General features: G+C 37.1%; 1 protein-coding gene across 6 annotated transcripts in view; it reads left to right on the top strand.

The window, feature by feature from the left end:
- MIA2 (MIA SH3 domain ER export factor 2) overlaps positions 1-18353 on the top strand; it is a 37822-nt gene extending 19469 nt beyond the window's left edge. For 5 of the 6 annotated variants that reach the window (XM_065838387.2, XM_071809420.1, XM_071809422.1 and 2 more), the window contains 16 exons: positions 1226-1348; positions 1861-1984; positions 2802-2848; positions 3050-3140; positions 4527-4665; positions 6697-6798; positions 8123-8183; positions 8525-8560; positions 9492-9559; positions 10278-10360; positions 10721-10852; positions 12721-12873; positions 14236-14373; positions 16252-16328; positions 16729-16954; positions 17794-18353. In XM_065838387.2, coding sequence (XP_065694459.1) covers positions 1226-1348; positions 1861-1984; positions 2802-2848; positions 3050-3140; positions 4527-4665; positions 6697-6798; positions 8123-8183; positions 8525-8560; positions 9492-9559; positions 10278-10360; positions 10721-10852; positions 12721-12873; positions 14236-14373; positions 16252-16328; positions 16729-16954; positions 17794-17948 — 1755 coding nt within the window. In that variant the 3' untranslated portion in view covers positions 17949-18353. The remainder of the gene's footprint in view (positions 1-1225; positions 1349-1860; positions 1985-2801; positions 2849-3049; positions 3141-4526; positions 4666-6696; positions 6799-8122; positions 8184-8524; positions 8561-9491; positions 9560-10277; positions 10361-10720; positions 10853-12720; positions 12874-14235; positions 14374-16251; positions 16329-16728; positions 16955-17793) is intronic. The other variant, XM_071809421.1, reaches the window with a different exon arrangement.
- The last annotated feature ends 2744 nt before the right edge of the window (positions 18354-21097 follow it).

The raw sequence follows: 21097 nt of genomic DNA on the forward strand, positions 1-21097 counted from the left end.
GATAATAATGATAAAAGTAGTTGCCTGTATATGTCTTCTGAGCAGTATTAGCATATAGAATATTTTTGTTTTACCTGTAATACATAGTTTGCATGATGCTGCAAATTCATACATGGCTTTTTCTGCTCAAAGGATGCAGTTGTGGGCCAAGTGGCGTTCATTCAATTCTAGTTACATACTTTTTGTTCTGTGCCTTCCAGTTTACCTTGCTCAGGCTTGCTTGTCAATTTGCATGGCAGTTCCCCTGTTTAACTACCATTTTCTGGTTTTATTTTTAGTATAAGTGGCTGTTATATTCTTGTTACTCAACCTAGTTATTCCTTTCAGTACATTCACTGCTTTTAAATTGGTTGCCTGTTGTGCAACTTTAAGCAGCAATGTTCTTTTGACACTAAGACTTTGTTTTTTGTACTGTACCCCATGTTTTTGTACTGCATGCTTTGTCTTAACAGACGTTTGCATCAGTTCAGTTTTGTTCTCACAATATGAATGCATGGTTTGCTTAGTTAGTATGTTGCAGTGGTAATTTATAATGAACTGGTGCTTAAGCGTGCTAATCCCTTTACTGCTGTATTTTTGTGAAATGAGATTTTACTAGTGGGTATTTCTAAAACGTAACCTTGGAATCTACCTGTCTTTTTAGTTAACCACAGTTGGTTACAAAGATACATACTAGTAGGTGTTGATGACATATAGCTGGCTTCCAACAGCAGGAAAGCTTTTTTAAAATGAAATCTTTGCTTTAAGAGATATGGAATAGAGTAGGAACAATAAGAAAGTTTTGCAAGTCACATGAATTTAAATATCTTTTTAAGAAGCTTTCTGGTTTTCCTTACCTCACTGACCTCTTACAGCTTGAAAAGACAAGTACAATTTCAGAAGCATGTGTACATATTGAGGAATGAGTGTTCTCCTCTCCATCTATTCCCCAGTGTTTGTAGGTGTTACACAGATTGTCACTATTTTATATCCATTGCTATTGTCACATCAGATTTTTTAAACTGAGTGGATTATTAACTGTTGCTAAAGCAACTGCACAATAACATAGAAGTCTTATTTTCCAGCTCTTGAGGTTTAACTGCCTTGTAGTCTGTCTCTGTTAAATCTTACTGATGGGCAAGAGGTTAAAATTTTGCTTAGGTATATATAATATACATAACAGGCCCAGGTACTTTGATTTTGGTTTTAATAGACAATCATGCTAATCTAGTATTTCTCTTTTTAGCTTTTACAAGAAGCTGAAGGATGGGGTGAACGATTTAGTGAACTAAACGAACAGACCAAGATGTTTGAATCGTCCAAAGCAGATATAGAAGAAGTATTGAAAAATAAAGACAGTCAAGTCAAGGTAGATTATGACAGCTAGCATTGAATCACATCATTCAGACTGATGCTAATCACAATATGGCTTAAACTGTTTTGAGTCTTTGCTGTCTTCATTCTCTAATGTCTTGTTTCCTGCTGAGCAAAAAAGGTTGTTTAGCAGCACAATGGAGCAGTCTGATGGCCTTGGAAGCCGGCACTTAAATGAGGAAAAACTCTTTTTAGAGTATTTGCTTTTTTTTTTTTTTTAATTTGGAGCGTGGAAGTTGGGAGTGTATTCTTACATGTGTGTACCTCATATACACAAGCCCCGCTAAAAGCATGCATACTTGGCTGCCTGGAAAGTCTTCACAGGGCATTCCTGTTGACCTGCAGGTATATGTTTTACTAGAAAAAGTAATATCGGACATCTAGAATCCTGTATATGGACCTCACTTAATGTACTAAGGGAACTAAATTAAGGATAGAAATCCTGGAAAAGTAATTGTAATGGTAACTACGTGTTCATTGCTGTGTTTTGTGTGGGTTTTTTCTTAGTCACTGACACAATACTTACTGAAGATGAAAGACTGGAGTTCAGCAATAAGTGAAGATGATGACACTGAAGATAATCACTGGGACATAGATATAAAGGGTGAGACAGAGAATGGAGAGCCCTTAGGTATGGTTTGTATAGCTTCCTATCTTAAATACTAATTTAGTAGATGTTTTAGAAGTACAAAACAAACAAACTTCTAGGAAAGTTGAAAGATTAGCTTGTAGAAATTGGATTTTCAAAACTCACCCGGTGTTATTCATGTCAGACAATTAACTGATGCTTGGACACCTCTGGAATAACAACCTGTGCTACTGTTTAGCAGTGTGTAGCTGTAGCTAAAGCATACGTATTATCAGAGAGCAATGTAAAGAGTCAGTGCATGGTCTCTTGCAGAACAACTTTAGCCTACGTTAGTATTAAGCAGTGATTCTCAAACGTTTTTAGGTGGAAACCTTGCTTTCCATTCTTCTTGAAGCTCCTCCCAGCAGTTGCACTGTGGTCCTTAGAGCCTGATTTCTTCATTCTTGTCCTTATGCAGGTGGTACTTGTTGCAGACAGTTTGGTAGCACTGGAGTGTAGATGTGAGTGCCCTCAAAACTGTGGCACAGAAGAGCCTTTCTTTCTCTGTTTCCTTGCTGCAGCTTCTTTTTATACTGATGTTGATTATGCCATAGGCCATGGCCCAGTAAGTGTTAGAGCGTGTATTCAGCATATCACTTTTAACATGACCATTCTGAGTCTGATTGGCAAGCAAAACACTAGAATATAGGTGTATCCCTCTTGCCCCCTTTGTTTTTTTTTCTTTTTCCTCCAAATATGCTACACCTACCATGGTATGTTAGGGTTTGCATTTTTAGATACATATGTTAAAAAAGTAGTAGCTCTTTCACAAACTTTTTTGTGCTTTACATGTGATATATTACTCTGTTCTGTCAATCAGATGATCAGCAAAAACGAACTGTGAAGAAATTGATCTATGCTGCAAAGGTATGTGATTTTAAGAAACTTGTGGATGGAAGTGGGGTAAGCTAGAGGCAATATATATAATTTTTATGGTAAATTTAATTGCACATAGATATGAGTATCACAGAGTTCATAATCTTTTAATGTTTAATTAGATATTTTTGCATGCAAACAGTTTTTGGTGATCTTAAAATGCCTTTTTTTTTTTTTTTTTTACTTTTGTAGTTAAATGCTTGTTTAAAGACCCTGGAAACAGAACGAGATCAAATGTATTCAAAACTGTCTGATGAAAGTAAAGCTAAAGGAGAGCTTACAGGTAATTAAATGGTTTTTTTGCCTTTAAGATTAATAAGATGTTACTTTTGTAAAATGAGGTCATGGGCTGTAAGTATTACTTGCAGTAAAAACTTAATTAAGTTACATTAATAGCTCTACTTGATTTTTAAAATGCCTGTTTAAGTTGCTAAGCTGTTTTAAATACTAGATTTTTAGAAGGAGAGCAATCAAAGATGCTAAAGCACCATTTGCAAATTTTATTGTACTCTTTTGAAATATTCTGTAGCTGTGAAGTTATAGAATCTTAAAATACATGGGTAAAGTAATGTTAATTTATAATACCTTCTTTATTTGTTTTCTGGACAAGAAACAATGGAGTTTTAATCTAGATTTTTGGTAGCTTAATTGCAATTAGTTTGCAATAGGTGCAAGCTCAATAGTTATCATAGAATCATAGAATGGCTTGAGTTGGAAGGCACCTTAAAGATCACCTAGTTCCAACCTCCCTGCCACGAGCAGGGACATGTTCCACTAGACCAGATTGCTTGAAGCCCCATCAAACCTGGCCACCTTAAAATCTGACATACTGCATTTAGAGAATTGAACTTATAAAAGCATCTTACTCTCTTTTTTCCCTTTGTGTAGGACATACTGAATTATACCTTATGAAATGAAACCACTGCCACTTTAATTCAAATTAAAGCCTATAATTAGCTATTGCTTTCAGAAATAACAGCCAGCAGAGTAACCATCACATTTGATTGTACTGTGCTTTGTTATTTGGGTGATGAAATGCTCTGTAAAACTCTATTTTTCAGTTTTTTTATAGTCCTTAAAACTGACTCTCTGTGCAGATGTGTTTTCAAAAGTGATTGCAACTCTGTCCCATAAAGACATTGAAGCTTGCTTAGTTTGTTGAAGAGAGTCGTAGGAGTAGTAAATAGGAGAAGAAACATGACTGATATAAATTTGGAAAGAGAAGGTAGTTTGACAAATCTGAGTTGTCCCTTCAGGTGACTCAGCAAGACCTTGTGTGGATAAATCTGCAAGAGTGCATGATCGTATTGATTTTACTCCTTTAGTAGAATAATTACAATAGGAGTCCTAAATGAAAATTTATATTGTAAATTACAGAACTGCATTGTTTTCAAAGAAACTATACGATTTAGAGCAAAGGTGAGATATGCGCTCAGCGCTGCACTTTGTGACAGGTAAATAGTATAGCTGCTGTTTTTCCAACAAAAGGAGCAGTACTGCTTCTCAATTTGTATAATTTATTGAAATATATGAGCATATTATTGCTTGTATTATTAAGTCAACATAGAATCAAAGGTTTTTACTGACTTTTAATATACTAAAATATTGCAAATACTTTAATTTTTTAAATTATGCATTGTCCCAATATAATTATTTCTAAATTTGACAGAACGTATTGAAAACCTTCAAAGTCAGCAAGCTTCCTTGCAGTCTGAAAATGAACATTTTGAAAGTGAAGTTCAAAAGCTTCAGCAGAAACTTAAAGTAATGACTGAGCTTTATCAAGAAAATGAAATGAAACTACACAGGTGCCGGTTCCTCTTTTTATATTCAATGCTTACTGTTTGATTTGAATGTAACTCTTTGATTCAGGGGGCTGAAAATTATTGAAAATTTGAATATTGCTTTCCAGAGTTTTATGTATTGTAAAGACTGTTACATTACACTTTCATATACATTTGTATCACAGTAATTTTATAGAAATTGTCTCGAGGAAAGTAGGACTTTTCCACAAGCAAGTTCAGAAACAAAGATGAAACAACTATTAACCAATTTTTAATCTGGGAAATGAAATGGGTAAAGTTGGAAAGCTTGATTTTTTTTTTTTTTTTTTTTTTAAATTAAGTTATGATGTAATGCAGCTATCAAAGTTGATGAAAGGAAGATAATCAGTAGATGCCCTAACTGTGAGGTATATTTTATATAGTAAAGAGAGGTAGTAATGTCAGCAGAGGAGTGATGCTGTATATCAGGGGTTTCAGAAACATTTTCACCAAGGGCCACATCAGCCTCGTGGTTGCCTTCAAAGGGCCAAATGTAATTTTAGGACTGTATAAATGTAGGAGTAGTAGCTGCATATAAAACTAAACCTTGAGTTAAAACATGGGCAAGCTAACTATTATCAGTAAGCAACATAGAAACCCTGTGAATCAGGCTTTCATCACCCAGAAAGACAGAATATGAGGGCTGTACTATCAGAGTCAAGATGATAATAGTAGAGATTATGACTTAGTGATTAAAATCAGAAATATCTTAAGAACTAGAAATAAACTTGATTGGTTTGGGGCACATAATAATCTTCAGAAGTATATGCATGGATGGGGCAGGGAGGTAGCAGGGAGCATCATTTTAGGGCATGGTGGTAGAATTACAGTTTCACTAGCCAGAAATTATTTCTTCAAGGAGTAGACATAATCTTAAAGGTAGCAAGAGAAGCAGTGCCAGTCTTGATCCTGTACTGAGCAATATGCAGGTCCTTTTTAAAGTATTACATATAAGACAGAGCAGATTATTGAAAGTATGTAGATACAGACATTTGTCGTCTAATGTAGATGCAACAAAAGCTAGAAATCCACTACATGAACATTAAAAAAGAGCCGGCGGGGGGGGGGGGGGGGAAGGAATCTATTAAAAAGAAGATATGATGGGGAGTCAGAAAGGAAAAATGTTTGCAGACTATGTGGATTATATTTTTAAAATACCACACTGAAGCTCAGGAAATGTAGAAAAGCCAAAAAGGAGTGGGGATGAGATAGCAGAATAAAAGAGGCTATTAGTACTAAAGGCATCATTTTAAAATCTAGGTGTGTTCAAGCAAGGGCAATAGAAAACGTTCAAAAGACCCGTGATTTAGATAGTTTGATCGTGAAGGACTGTTGTTCACGGGGAAGATGACCGGTTTATCCATTCGGGGCTGTGCACAGCAGTCTGTGTGTGCGTTCTGCAGAATTAATTTGTGCATAGTCTGTGGTCTGGAAAATGGGTTTTCTCATCTGTAGTGTCCGATAAGGTGTAAAGAAAGAGGGACCCGCAAATATATTTTTCATAGCTAATAACCTTTTTCTTCTTCAGAGGATTATGTTAAAATATAAAAAAGTACCAGAACAAATCAGTGGAACTCAGCATAGTTTGTTTTTTAATTTGATTTGATTTGATTTGATTTGATTTGATTTGATTTGATTTCTGGATGCATTTTTTTTTTCCCCCTCCCTCTGCAGCTGCCCCCCCCTGCCCACCCCCAAATAGAAATATTCTTCGGGAATATGGATTGTCTTCCAGATTCCTTTTAGGAATAGTGGCAATCTAATTGTTTCATATAGACCAGTTACTTAACTGGGGGGGGGGGGAGCCACAAAAACAAAAAACAATAAACAAACAACAATATGAGTACAAACTCATGCTATTTATGCTATTTCATATGTTGCCTATACAACTCTTTATCTGCATAAATATCATGTATTCATCACGCCTAAATAATTGGACAAGTTTTTCTTGACAGACAAACTACAAAATTGTTGATTTGAAACAGAATTAACCATAGTTTTTGAATTTCCTTAAAGGAAGCTGACAGTAGAAGAGAGAGAACGCCTACAGAAAGAAGAAAAGCTTTCTAAAGTAGATGAAAAAATTAATCATGCTGCTGAAGAACTAAACAGCTACAGGTAATTACAGATTTTAGTTACTGTAATCACTTGTTCCTAAGTGAACAAAAGGCAGTAGAGAATTAATAGAAACGCCAGTGTAAGTGAATGTCTTTTCTTCCAGTTTCTTTGGTTTGTGTGTATGTTACATGCTGCTTTGGGTGTAATAATACATACTAAGGGAGTTTCTGCTTTCTTAAAGTGTTTAGGTATGGAAGATCACTAGCAACTTTTCTTCCATTTGAATGCTAATTGTGTTGACATGTTAGCTTTAATGGAATGGTAGAAGTGGGTCTGTAATCTAGGTCCTTTACTGAACAGAGATAAAAATATGAAGTTAAGAGAATGCTGAGAAATAAATGCAGTTTTCCGTTTTCCTGTAGATCCTAACATATTTATGTTGTATAATTATCATATTTCTGTATCTCTAAGCTTGTCAAATAGTACTGTTGTTTAAAAATTCTTTAGTAACATACTGTGATATGGGAATATTTTCTGTGATTGTTTTTTAATTGCTTTGCTGTTTTGTGTTACACCAACTCGATACCTCTGGTTTGTTCCTGTGGTTTCTCAAACTATAGCATAATTATTCAATGTGTAATGTGTATTTGTCATCTTCCTTCAATGTTTAAGGGATAATTGACCATCACTGAATGACACTGACCAACAGTGCTTCCTGAAGAGTTAATTAGATTAATTCTTTTCTAGAATGTAAAGTTCTTGTAGACATTCTTCAGTATTCATACAGGAAGATGGAACTCATCCTTCTTGATTTACTCTAGAACATGAACATTGTAGACCTCTTAAAGAGAATATTAATATTGCAAATGGAGTATAATTAAACAATGAGGGTGTCTTTGGCCCACCTCCTGAGAGAATGGAGAACCTGGCAAGGTTGCGCACGGGGCAGCTGGCAGCAAAGGTGGTGTTGTACTTTCTGTGGTCTTGAAATAATGTTAGTGCAAGTGACCGTGCCTCAGGACTGACTGCAGTAGCTTGTGGCAGCACGATGCTCCAGCCATGTTGATACATCTGCGGAGCTGGGTGAGGCTGCTTACTAGGGTGTATGTGGAAATATAGCACAGACCACTGAAAAGCTGGAGAGGTGTTGGTTATTTTGGTTCTGTTCTTTTGTTTACATTCCTGTTTACACTAATCTGGGCCCTAGAATTTCCACTGCTACTACAATTTTTCTGTGTCTCCTGGGCCTAGGTGACAATACTGTCTTTTGGATTAAAAAAAAAAAAAAACAAAACAAAAACTGAGTACACTATGTGTTTACTATGTTTAAAGTTGCTTTCCTCCATATTTTATTACAATGTCATAAATCCTAATTTTGTTATAGACAGCGAGCAAAAGATCTTGAAGAAGAACTAGAAAGAACCATTCGTTCTTACCAGAATCAGGTATGTGCTTTATGTTACTTAGATCTGTGCCAAGTAGGAGGGATGTTATTGCAGCTGAAGTACCACTTTGAGCCAGGTTGTGGTACTACATTTGGCTTCGTTTTGTTGAGTGGTTCCTTGCCTTTTTTTTTTTTTCCTCCCCCTTCTTAACGCCCTCTGGTTTTGACTGATACAATTTCATAGCAGAAATCACCAAATAACCTTACGAAAAAGTTAAAATTTAAGTTTAGACATTTAATTATAAATTATTCACACACAAAATTTATTAATAAGAGCTTATACTCAATCTCAAGTTTTATTTTTTTAGATGAATAATGATCTGATGAATCTTGCTTCCACAGATTACTTCACATGAGAAAAAAGCTCATGATAACTGGGTAAGTTCCAAATACTGAATTTTCTGAACTTTGTGCATCTTCCTTTTCTGTTATTTGAATAGCTTGCTTTATCACTTTTTTGTTTCTTACTAAAAACATAATCAAAATTAACTTTAACCTGTCACCTTCAAACATACAGATTTCTTGCAGAAATACACAAAAGCATGTTAAAAATATTTCTACCATAAAAATAGTTGGAATAATTAAGCTGGATACAAGCACAGTAGAAAGATAGGAGAGTATTATTTGCTATAGCAATAAGTCTGCTGGATAACATGTTACCATTTAATAAATGTGTGACATTTTGCTAATAATAAAAGCTTTTGGCCTTGTTTCAATGCCATTTTAAGATTTTCCATGGATGTTATTCACTTTTTTTATCTACTAATGGAAGACGTTATGTCCTGTGAGAACAGTGTGTTCCATTGACAGCTTCCTAAGAATGTTGCTACAAAATCCATTTTTACCTTTTTTCCCTCAAACAGGAAACTTTAAAATATCTCCTGACTAATACATTCTTCAGTTTTGCAGAGTGGTCTGTATTAAGAGAGAATCTTATTAAAAGCTGTAGTGCTTCATGGTCATATTTTTACAGTCTTTAACTCTATGATAAAACTTCCTATATAAGATTTGAGACTCTAAATCTTGTACCTATTCTTTAGATACTTCAAAGCAGCTACGGCCAAAGAATTTCATTTCTGCTGGAAAAGCCATATCATTCCTCTAAAAATTTGGGTAGTAGAGCTGCTAATTTCATTTCGTGATGTATGTGAGACTCTGTTTCATATGCTTTGTACACTAGGCATGAATATACAGTCCACACACTATAGATAAGAAAAGAATATCTTGGATCTAGGACCTGTCCCATTTACAAAGCATTTAATTAATAAACAGCAATATGTAAGCATTTAACTTTTGTCTCTCCCTAAAGCTGACAGCCCGAGCAGCTGAAAGACACCTCAGTGATATAAAAAAAGAAAATGCACATAACAGACAAAAGTAAGTGCAGTCCTGACGTAAACAAATGCAAATTGTCACGTGAGTATGTGTTGAATTTATGCAGTTTGTTTTTTTCCAGACCTATGTTAATCAATCGTGGTGCAAACAGGGCAGAGAGAGCAAAGTGTTCCATTGGAGTTCTAAAAGAAAGGGAGTCATTTGAGTGTTCCTTTAATGATAATGTGCAAGAAAGTAAGAACTTAAGAATTATGTGAAGTATCAAAATATTTCAGGAAAGAAACAGAATGTACCACTGGAACTCAAAGGTTTTGGGGGTGTTGTGGTTTTTGTTGTTGGTTTTTTGTTTTGTTTTAATAAGTATGTATCAACCAGATGTTGTGTTTACCTGGTGATTTTACAGCTTATCTCAGAAGTTAATACTGAGCTAACAGATCAGGTGGTGGTGGTTGAGAGGAACCTTTAGGTATGAAGTTAACTAGTATTTGGAATGTAGTTTAGAGTACTTATGAGAGTAACATCATGCTAGGAATTGTGACATCTAACATGCCACTTCTGCTTCTGAATTACAGTTTAAATACAGCAACATAGAGAAATGCTTTCAGGAATTCTTAAGTTCAGAGTTCTGTTACATCCTTTGTCTTTTTTCTTTGAGGAATAAAATACCCTTTAAGTAGAAAGCCTAGCAATAAACAGTGCAATCCAGTAAAACTTCTGCAATTCTTGATTATTTACTACTTTTATTGTTGTTTATTTGCAGATTAACTGAAGCAGAATTTAAACTTGACCTTTTAGAAAAAGATCCTTATGCTCTTGATGTTCCAGTTAGACCATTTGGCAGAGGTACAGTATTGAATTGTAAAATAAAGCCTAATTGTTTTGGTTTATGGCTTTGTTTCCCAAGACCACAAATATGTAATTGTTTGGAAACTATCTTGGCCACGTGTATGTACAAATAACAGTCATTTAAAAAAAATAATTGGGTCATAAATGACTCTAGGTCACGTTGAGTATTCTCTTGAAACTGAGTGTTTGTAGTATCAATGAGAGTAGACTGGGAATATGATACACATTGTAATTAGAGCACCATTTTTATTTCACTTATGCAATTTAGTTTTAAACTTCACCTGAGAAGTTAATTACTTTATACAGTTTGCTAAACTAAATATTGTGAACTTGAGTATTTTGTTTTAACTGTTCCAGAGCATTCCCCATATGGACCCTCACCAATGGGCCGGCCTTCATCTGAAACAAGAGCTTTTCTTTCCCCTCCAACTTTATTGGAGGGTCCTTTAAGGCTTTCACCTCTGCTTCCAGGTGGAGGAGGAGGAAGAGGTACAATTCTTAAATTTGAAAACATATCTGTTCTGGATTTCTCTCTCCTCTACTATAAACCTGTCACACCTTTTCCTCTTGCTGGTGACAAAAAGTATTAAACCAATTGATTCAATATAAACAGTTAATCAGGCAAACTCTTCCTGTTTTTCAATTTGCTTCTAAAGCTGTCTAATGTGTAACAGTACAATGGAAAATTTACTTGGTATGAGGGGGTTGGTCAGTGAATTCATTTTGGAAGCATACATTGAGAAAAGTGAAAAGACAGACTTAATCAGTCTTGGTTTACTTCTTGGAAAAGTGGGGTTCTGCTGTTAGAAACTTATGATTTCAGAGTAAACAAGAGTCAATTAGGTTTCTGAAGAAAGAATACTGCCACTTCCATCTCAGTGGTCTACAGTTGACGAGAGGAGAGGGTACCTGTGTTGTCAGTAACATGAGACGGTTTTGTTGAGGGTCATGATACTAGGAAGTTACTGATTGGATAAATTGTTTTCCTCCCTTTGTTCTAAATTTGAGGCTGTCATATGTGGAGACAGTTTCTTCCCTAGTGATTAAAGGGACCAGGAAGGATGTGTCTAAGGAGTCAAATGTGGAGATTGATGCTTAAGTGCAAAGCAAGCTGTGATGTTGTGAATTGTAAGGGAAGAAAACCACTATTCCTTTGTATTTTTGATGTTGTTGGAAATAGTGTCGATAAATACTAGAGTGGAGTTCAGTATCTGTTACAGGTAATAAAGAAGCTATAATTTAATTTACTGCTACTGTTACACCCATTGAAACCTGTGCTTATTTCATGGAAAATATGTCTAAATGCCTTTCCTAGAGGGATTTCACTAATCAGCATTGATTTTTTTAAAAGACCAGCGTGGACTATTTATTTACTTTAGTGCTTTGTAAAAAGCATATCCAGTACATATGAAAGTTGATTCATTTTCTAAGTCAGAAAGAGGTTTGAGATGGAATGTTCAAGTCTAGCTATACAACACACAAGCAAAATCGTACTTGACAATTCATTTGTATAGAGACAGTAAGTAATGAAACTGAGCCGTCCAGTGTATCTTCAAATTGCAGGTTACCTTCTGCTGGTGAGGAAGAGTAAGAACTGCATTTCAGGATGCAGAATTAGCAAGAAAAGAGACTGTGCAAAGGCAGCACTAATGTAACTTGAGCAGATTAAACGATGTGTTTAAATAATGCCAGCTATAGAACAGTTATAGTGCTCATCTCACTTTGCACAAGATGCAAAATGGCTTCAAATTTTAGAGAATTAGAGAAAGATACCAGAATTCAGTATTTCTGTCATTTTTCAGACAAAATCTATTTTAAAGGAAACTTGCAACCTAAAATCACTGATTCTCACAGTTTCACTTGCACTTGGTTATGTGTTTACCGGGTCTTCTCCTATTTTTTTTTTTCTTGAATAAAGAATTAGAACCAGAAGAGTGAATGTAATGTGGATATTTTCTCATTATGCGGGTATTAATTTTCAGTGTGCTGATTTTTAGTTTGATTAGCAGCAGGTTTTTTAGCACTGAGAAGATTTGTCATGAGGCCACTAGTTTCTCTGATTCAAATGAACCAAAATTCTTAAAATGATTAGTAAAAAATAAAAAGTGCAGGTACTCTAGATAACAGTCTTGTTGAACTAAGTTTTTTTTCATTCCAAAGAAACCTTTTAAACACTTCTATTAAACATAACTGGCCATCAGAAAACAGCTGGAAAGTCCTGAGGAGCCATGCGTCTCTCAGATTTTGACAGTGTTGGCGTTCCGTGATTCATGCTACTATTTTCAGACTCAATGAAGAAAGCCATAATAGAGGATTTAAAGTACCTGGGTAAATAGCTGTCTGATTTCTTTGATTAGGATCCAGAGGACCAACTGTCATGTATGAGGCTGGTAATGAAAGAGGAGAGCTGAGTTCTGACAGATTAACTGATCCCCACAGACCACCATCAGATACTGGGTCCCTGTCCCCGCCTTGGGATAGAGAACGCAGGATAATTCTGCCTCCACCAGGTATAATACTCTGCTTACCTACTGTATCTGTGGAAAAATGGGGTTACTGACTTGCAGTGTATATATTTAACTATTTTTTGCTTAAAAATATGAAATGTTTTCTTGGAATGCATGTGCAATTGCACAGGAAAGGGTTTTTTTAATAGTAGGTTTTTTCCCCTTCTTGAATGGTGCAGTTCACTTGTACTTCTTCTGTGCCATCTTTTAAATGTATATTGTTCAACTGTTTGATTTTTATCATTTTACTGGAGGTTTGTTCAGTGCATCAAAAGACCTGTGTGGGCTGGATGATTAATAAGAGATCTGAGGAAGTAAAAAGCTTTAATGGCACGTTAGCCATAAATAAAAGCTAGTGAATGTTGACAAATACTTTTTTTTTCGTTTTTTAATTTTACATTAATAGTACAGGAGTACCATGGTACAATCATCCTGTTGGGCACATATTTTCATGTTGATACTGCCTCTGATATTTAACAACAACAAAATCGGTCTTCACTCTTACTTCAGCTAAACTTCCATATTTCACATTGTCACTCAAGGAAGACAGAAATAATTGGAGAGGATACTACTGATATTACTAAAATAAGCAATGCGGGGGGAAGGACAACCTTCCTGTGTACCTGTAACAAAGAAGCAAAAATGCTACAAGTTTTAAAAAAAAAAAAAAGTTAAAAATTAGGTAAAGTATACACATTAGAGTACCTCAATTATTAGATGCAGCAAGCAATGTTGTAGTTGCTACACATCTATATGAAAGCCTGATGATAAAACTCAAAGTCTGCTCAGTTTCTCCTTTGCCAGATCTTGCCAGATCTGATCTGTTGACAGGACACTGCAGAGTTTGTGTTTCCTTGACCTGTGCTGTGTTCTTACCCCATCTTTGCACTTGGATCTCACTGATACAGTTTGTCTTGTACCTGTGTGATTGATTGCTAGATCTGATGCAAGGAATTGGTGGAAACACATTACAGTGCTATGGAACATAACAGCACTCTTGTGTAAGAATGGCTTAAAATGTATAGGACCTTATTTTGCTATTGACCTTCACTGCTATGCTGAACCTTTGTTTTGAGTTCCCACTGTTTATAATGTAGGCAATCATAACTTTCGAAATTCTGCTGTATGTTAAACTGAAAATCAATGAACTTTTGTCTTCTGCAGATCCTTAGAAATGTAAGCTGTAATACATACTTGGTGGAATTCCTGTGTTTGGATTTTTTTTAAGATTTGTTTGCTCACCCTGATGAATAGGCAGTTTGGATATTTACAAGAGCATGAGATACCCAGATAATTTTGCTCGTCTTCAGTTGTATGGAATGGGGGGAATAAATGTTAGCTGACCTGTTTTTGTGATTTCCTCAGTGTTAGGTGAGCCTTACACTGATCCAGTTCTTCCTCCTCGAAGACAAGAAAGATTTTTCCCTAATCCTCCAAATACTGGGAGACTTTCTGGACCAGCAGAACTACGAACTTACAACATGCAGTCTTTTGATAAAACAGGTGAGAATTGCTTCCATGATACTATTAAATGGAGATTCATGGTATATGTTGACTATATTTAGTAAGCTGTGGTAAGAGCACAACTTTATAGTTACCATGGCCCTGATGTTCCATTGTGTAAAAGCCTTTTAACACCCACTGGCCTTGGTTCAGTCTTACTCTGCTACCAAGAGTAGCAATCCATTCTGTTGGGATGGGACTCAGAGAATGGTAGGCATAAGGTGTTTGGTGGTTGTGGGTTTTTTTGTTCACCTTCACTTTTCTGTATGTTAACTATTCAGGATTGTTCAGGGTTGGCCTCGAGTCTGTTTTGGCGTGAGAGTGTTAAAAGATCACAAACCTTCATGTGCATTTCCATGCCACATTTGTTGAAGTTAGAAAGAGCTGGGGTCAGTAAGACTGAAAGAAAAACAGAAGAATTTTCAAATGTCTACTGGTTTTCAGTACTGAACTAGAAGGTCCTGAGGTCTCCTTCTTCAAACTGTTTACCATACTTGCAGTTGCACCCAACTTAATCACACATTTCACCAACCCAAGTACCACTTGTTTTAAATTGGCCAATTATGTAAATTCTGGTTAATGATACTTAGCAACAACCAGAAACTCAGCAGCAAGTTTTGGTAATTTAAACCGTACCACTGGAACAGTTTAAGAGATAAAGCCTTAACACTTATTAAGCAGTTTTCATCCTTATTTAATGCCTAGTAAGTCACGTGTGTCTTATTCATCAGCTAGCCTGAAGCCATTAAACTGCCAACAGAACTTTGCCACCCAGTATTCAGTTACTGATATGATTAGTAGTAACGTACCATCTTTGCCCAATTTCTGACAATAAGAGGGAGAACCTTTAACTTGCTGTCACAGTTTGGGAACTGGAAATGCTGAATTTTCTTTCAGGTTGAAGGTTCAGGTTTTACAGGGAATTTTTCTCTACTGGAAGGCAGTTCTGTTTCTGTACAGCTGCTCACCTTCCTACCCTCTTTCCCAAGCCTCCTTGTGTTTCACTTCTGCTTCCTAATACTTTGTGTTCCCCTGAGGTCTTTCTTTTAGCACCTGGATGCTGACTGAAGGGCAGGAGTGCGCTGTCTTTGAAATCATTGCATCCATTTTTACCCTTTTCTTCAGCAGCTGGCAAGCAACAATATCAATAAATAAATAAATAAATAGATCTGTATTTGCTTCTTGGGCAGCTCAAAACCTACTTAATGAAAACAGGGTTTTGCTACATAATCTTGCTGCCAACATTTAGCAGGTCATTAAGCATATGTGAATGGTGCTTTATTAGAGGCATTTAATTTCAGTAAACTTGGGTGAGTATTTGTGAAAATAGCAAAAAAGTCCATCAAAAGTAAAAAACAGAAAACAAACCAAAACCCCCAAACAAACAAAAAACACCAACAAAAACCCAAACATCCAACACACTACCTGGCTTCAGAAGAGCAATGTCTCACAGTACTGAAATCCAGGCTCCAACTTCGCAGTTGGTACTTACCAAAGAAATGAAGTATTAGCAGGAGGGAGGGGAAGATAGAACTGCTACAGTAATGTTAAGATGTATCACTAAGAAATTGCACTTTTAACTTATTTTAAAAAAGGGGGGGAGGGGAAACTGAAAGGAAAAGCCTTATTTGGATAGAAGAAACTTTGGTAAAAGCTGCCATTTTGTAATTCACATGTAACTTGTACAGAAATTGGAGAAGATACTCCGCATAGCTTTGTCTTCCTGATTGTCTTTTGATCTGCCCCCAGAACAGTTGCTTGGTACAGCAGTATTTATTTTTTTCTTGCCTATATATCCTGATTTCAGAAAAAGTACTGAAATCAGTGGTGGGGAGAAGGAGGTCAGCACTAAATAGCTTGTTTAACTTTTGCATACAGATGGACAAACAACTTCAGAAAATAGCCCACAAACAGAACCAAGTGGAAATGGGATGAAAGATCACTCTAACCTTACTGTAAGTAGCTAAACAGAAATTTTATTTAAAGAAGCTTTAAATTTCTGCAAAACTTTTAGGAAAATTTCTCTCTAGTATGTTGGTTATGTTATATTGCATTGTGAAGTCCAAATTATAAAATTGTGTGCTTTTAACACAACACTGAACTGTCTTGTGAATTAATTTTGATGCATGACTTATACAATACCTGCTAAAAATTAATTACAACCCGAAAGATGAAACTGTGGGCAAGCTGAGGGTCACTGCACAGAGACATCCTTGCTCAGGATTATGCCGCAGCAAAGGCAAAGCCGTGAGCCAGTGTGCCTGTCTACATCAAAGTGGGCCTCATGGGATCAGATATGTTCCTGCTCCATATCCCTTTCCCTAAGCTGACTTTCCTGTTTTTGTTGTGTTGCAGAACTCACTACCTGATCAGCCATTGGCTTCTGAAAGCGAAGCTGTCAGTTCAGGGTTTGCTCCTCCACCCTTCCCTCCAGTCAGACCGCCGATGATGCCAGTGGATCCCGGAGCACCTTTCATGAGACGAGGTCCCCCTTTTCCTCCCCCTCCTCCTGCTGGCATGTACGGACCACATGAATGTTTTCCAGTACGAGACTTTGGGCTTCCACGCCCTCCACTGCCAAGTACGTAACATTTGCCAGCATTTACTTCAAGCTAAGTCGATGAACACGTGTGTTTTGTGCAGGTAGTGAGTTATCACAGTGGGTGAACACTTAAATCTTTATTTGCACGTACTGCTTCTCAGTTCAGCTAACTGATAGCATCTTCTCTGGTGAAGGTTAATTGCATTGAACACTTTGGCTTCTACACAGTTGCTTATATTGATAATGCTTTTACAAATGCTAGCTTTGGCTGGAAAATACACATACACACTTCAGCATTTAAAGAGTTATTCTTAAGGTGGGAAAGCAAGTAGATGCTTGCTTACCTTAATCCTTTTCCTCCTATGAGGTTGCATCATATATAAATCTTAAAGCTTCATCCTTTAGCTTTGAGGTATGCTAGTGTCCATACAAAAGCATGCATTTGGGACATCATTAATTGTTAATTGCTTTTCCTTGGAGTTTGCATTAGTGGAGCAAGATGTGTCAGACTGAAGGGCTGCTTCTGCCTCTTGCTGTTCTCTGATTAACCTGTGCAGAGCTACAGTTATTTTCCAGAGCTTTTGTCAGGTGTGGGAGCCAAGTGCTGCCACCACAGAGCAGAGGTGATGGTGGCAGCAGCAGCCCATTAACAGACACCGGCTGCTGCTGTGAGCCTGGTGCAGGTAACCACTGAAAAAAGTGCTTTAGGTGTTCTCCCCTTCAGAGCATCTTTGTCTCTTTAACTCACTTAACTGAGGTCTGCTTTGTGACATCTATTGAGTTAGGCTGTTGCTGAGCAGCAAAGTCCATGGGGTAGCAGGAGGTATGTGTTTGCTGTTACAGCTGACACTAACTGGAATACTCTGCTTCTCTCACAGTAAGAAATCCATTTCCAATGAGGTCTTACCCTCAGTATCCACCTCAACGACCTGGATTTTTGCCTCCACAACCACATCCTGAAAATAGAGTTGAGCCACCTCAGTCAAATCCATCAGCTGTAGAACAACCAGAACCACCACCACAGGAGACTTGACAGTCATTTGAGCAACGTGCCAAACCATTTCTGTACTCTCCTAATGGCATTTTCCTTACATTAAGTAACCATTGTTACTTAGGTATACATAAACTCCTTTGCTCAAATTGAAGCTTAATAGAAAATTCTCAGGATAGTATTTTGTAAATAAAGAATGAAATAACTATGAATATTGTGAATAAGTGATTTCCATTGTACAATAGTAATTTTAAATTAAGTATTTCTAACTCGAAAAATCTCTTCAGAGATGTATAAAATGAAATCATGTGAACCATATTTTAAAATCCCAGCTGCTTTGTCCTTGTTTAGCTGTACAGGGAATCTCTGCATGCCAAAAGTGATGCTTGCTGCTTTATGAATAGAATGTGAAAACAAAACTGTTAATAAACATCTCCTGAAAATGAATGCACTGTCACTGTTAACATGGTACTACAGAAGCAGCTCAAGTGAAGAGGAACTAGTAATATTCCCTACTACAAACAAACTACATTAATGACCATACAGGAAAGCTTTACAAAGGGGAGGACAAAATGTAGAGCAAGTCTCCCACCATTTCAAAACCAAGAGTTGGGGGGTAGCGTTTTCCTGAAAGTTTGTGGTTTTTTAATGACATGGGAGGAAGGAGTCATGGCTATGTGATGATGCTTCAGCACTACCAGACCTTTGCCTTGGAAGATGAAATGGCTGCAGCAAACTAATATTAGGGGTTCTTTTACTCTCTCAAGATGAATTTAGTTTTTTAGTCTTCAGATTTTAACACTGGCATTTGGGAAGCTGGGAGGGACAAAAATATCACTCTTTGGAGAGCACTCCAGGATTTCTCAACAAAATGGCCACATAGGATAGGGCAGGGGATTTCTCTAAGCATGCTCATCCTAATAGATAATACAGATAATTAAAACTGCAAAGCAAGGTAGAATTTCTTGCTTGCCTACAGTAAGCACAGAAGCAAGTATACCACATACTCATCACAAAAAAAGCAGCAAAACGGTCAAGAACACGGCGGCAAAATTTTTAAAACAAAATGTTTTAGATGTTAATTGTGCCCGGGCACATTTTATAGTGATTGCTGGGCTCCATAAAAGAGCAGAATTAAAAAAATACAAAAAAAAAAAAAGTAGCAAACAGCAGCATTAATAATTTTGTGCATTAGGTGTGTTCTCTTGTTCACCTGAGGTTGCTGTTTGCTTCTTCCCTTGCAGCGACGGACACCACAACAGGCACAGGGCACTTCCCTGCAGCTTGTCTGTGCCTGCTGCCTCTGGACTAGACCCCAGCTCTATTGTTACTGACTATTGTACAATTTAAAGACGAGTGCTAGAGGCTGTTGGCTGTTCTGTCAGTTTAGCTTCAACTTGAACCTTGTGTCCTGACTCCCAATGCTGTCAGCTGTGATGGATGCTTTATGATAAAGAATGAAACTCCTTTTAGCAAGCCCCACGTGCAGTCCCGCTGCCATTTCCCCATTCTCTGCGCACGCACACACACACACACAGTTTCAGCCTGGAATATGAATACAGCCACCACATCCCATAATTAGCAGTTACCAAAAAAAAATCTCCAGCCCACTTTTTTTGTAACTGCTCAGGTGCAGTGTACCAAGTGCTTTTTTTTTTTTCAGCTCAGTTCTGCTCCCACTGTTATTTCCACACAGGCTTAGTTCAGCGGCAGAACTCTTCCATGGCTTATTCCTAGCACATTCTTATTCTCCTTTCTACTTCTAGTTTAGTTCTCAAATGCCTTTGGACAAGCCGTTGTGACAACAGACATTTTAAAGCATTATCCATGTTAAATTGTTTTAACTGCTATTTAGCTTAATCCAGCTGCTGCACCATTTTTAGAGAATTACGTATTTTGTGAAGGCTCTAAGCTTGCCTGAAAGACTTCAACCGGGACGCTAAAACGAATTATTTGGTTTTACCCTTGCCATCCATGCTAGGGACAGCCAGAGCTGCCAGCTTACCCCTATACATAGAACCAGTGGATCGTACAGGGGTCCTTAGTTTGATAACACTGCCACTGTAAGAACTCCTTTTTTCCTTCCAACTCACCTTAACAGTTGCAACTACTTATGAATGTAACTGTATTTTCTGAACAGGTACCGTATTCTGTGTGGCTTAAATATTTGTTCTATCTTTTAACTGAGTTAACTGCAAAAAAACAGTTATTCCTCCACCAAAACAATATACTCTGTGCCCACAATGATACCGAAAGCTGCAGGCAAAACAAAACTTAGCTGCACTAAGATGATGCAGGACAAGCATGGATTCAATCACCCCACAGAGAGAATGGAATAATTTCAGACTCCAAAGACCCTGTTACCCCAAAAAAGTTGAATCCCTACATCTTGGTATCGCTAGTTCAGATTGTTGCTAAAAATACAAACAAACCCAACCTTTATTCATTTCTAGGACAACAGAACAATCAGAAGAGCATTTCTCCACGCTGCTCAAGGTCTGGGTTTCACTGCACACTCACACCTTACTGGACTCCCTATACTTGTAAAGTCAGAAAGGTTATAACAGCCTGTATATATTAAGTACATTGACTTGGTTCCTGGAACACAAACCACACCCAGTGATGAGACTTCAAATTGTGACAACATCCAGCCTGGAGCACAAACAACAGACACCCACAGACACAGCCTGTTCTGAACGCTGTGCTGTGGCTGCAGCAACTGAAAGCATTGCACCTCTCTCTACCATGGGCAAGTGGCCTGTTCCTCCTGCTCCTTATGTTACCTTTCAAGATGAAGTTAATTAAAAACTAAGCAGAAAATAGGTTACACTAACAAAAGAAACTCATCTATATAACAGAAAGGTAAACAAGTTACTTCCCAGCTGCGCTAAGCAAGGCAGTTATCCATAGAAACCCTCTGGTCTGTAGAGATAAAATTAACCACCTGCAATTCTGTTTATACCAGAGGATGCAGCATTTGCTTCAGGAAGTTCCAGGGAAAAAGCCAGAAATCTTCATCAATCTATCACCAAATCTGAGGTCCAGATGATGCTGAACAATCCCTGTCGGATTTAAATGCCACATAAACCTCCCTCCTGAGGCTGCGCCCTGACGGGCACCAAGCCCAAGCCCTGTTATGTCACTTGACTGGAATTTGAAAAAGTATTTACCTGATCTTTACTACCCACAGC

This window comes from Patagioenas fasciata, chromosome 5 (genome assembly GCF_037038585.1).
Source record: "Patagioenas fasciata isolate bPatFas1 chromosome 5, bPatFas1.hap1, whole genome shotgun sequence".
NCBI classification, from domain to species: Eukaryota; Metazoa; Chordata; class Aves; order Columbiformes; family Columbidae; genus Patagioenas; species Patagioenas fasciata.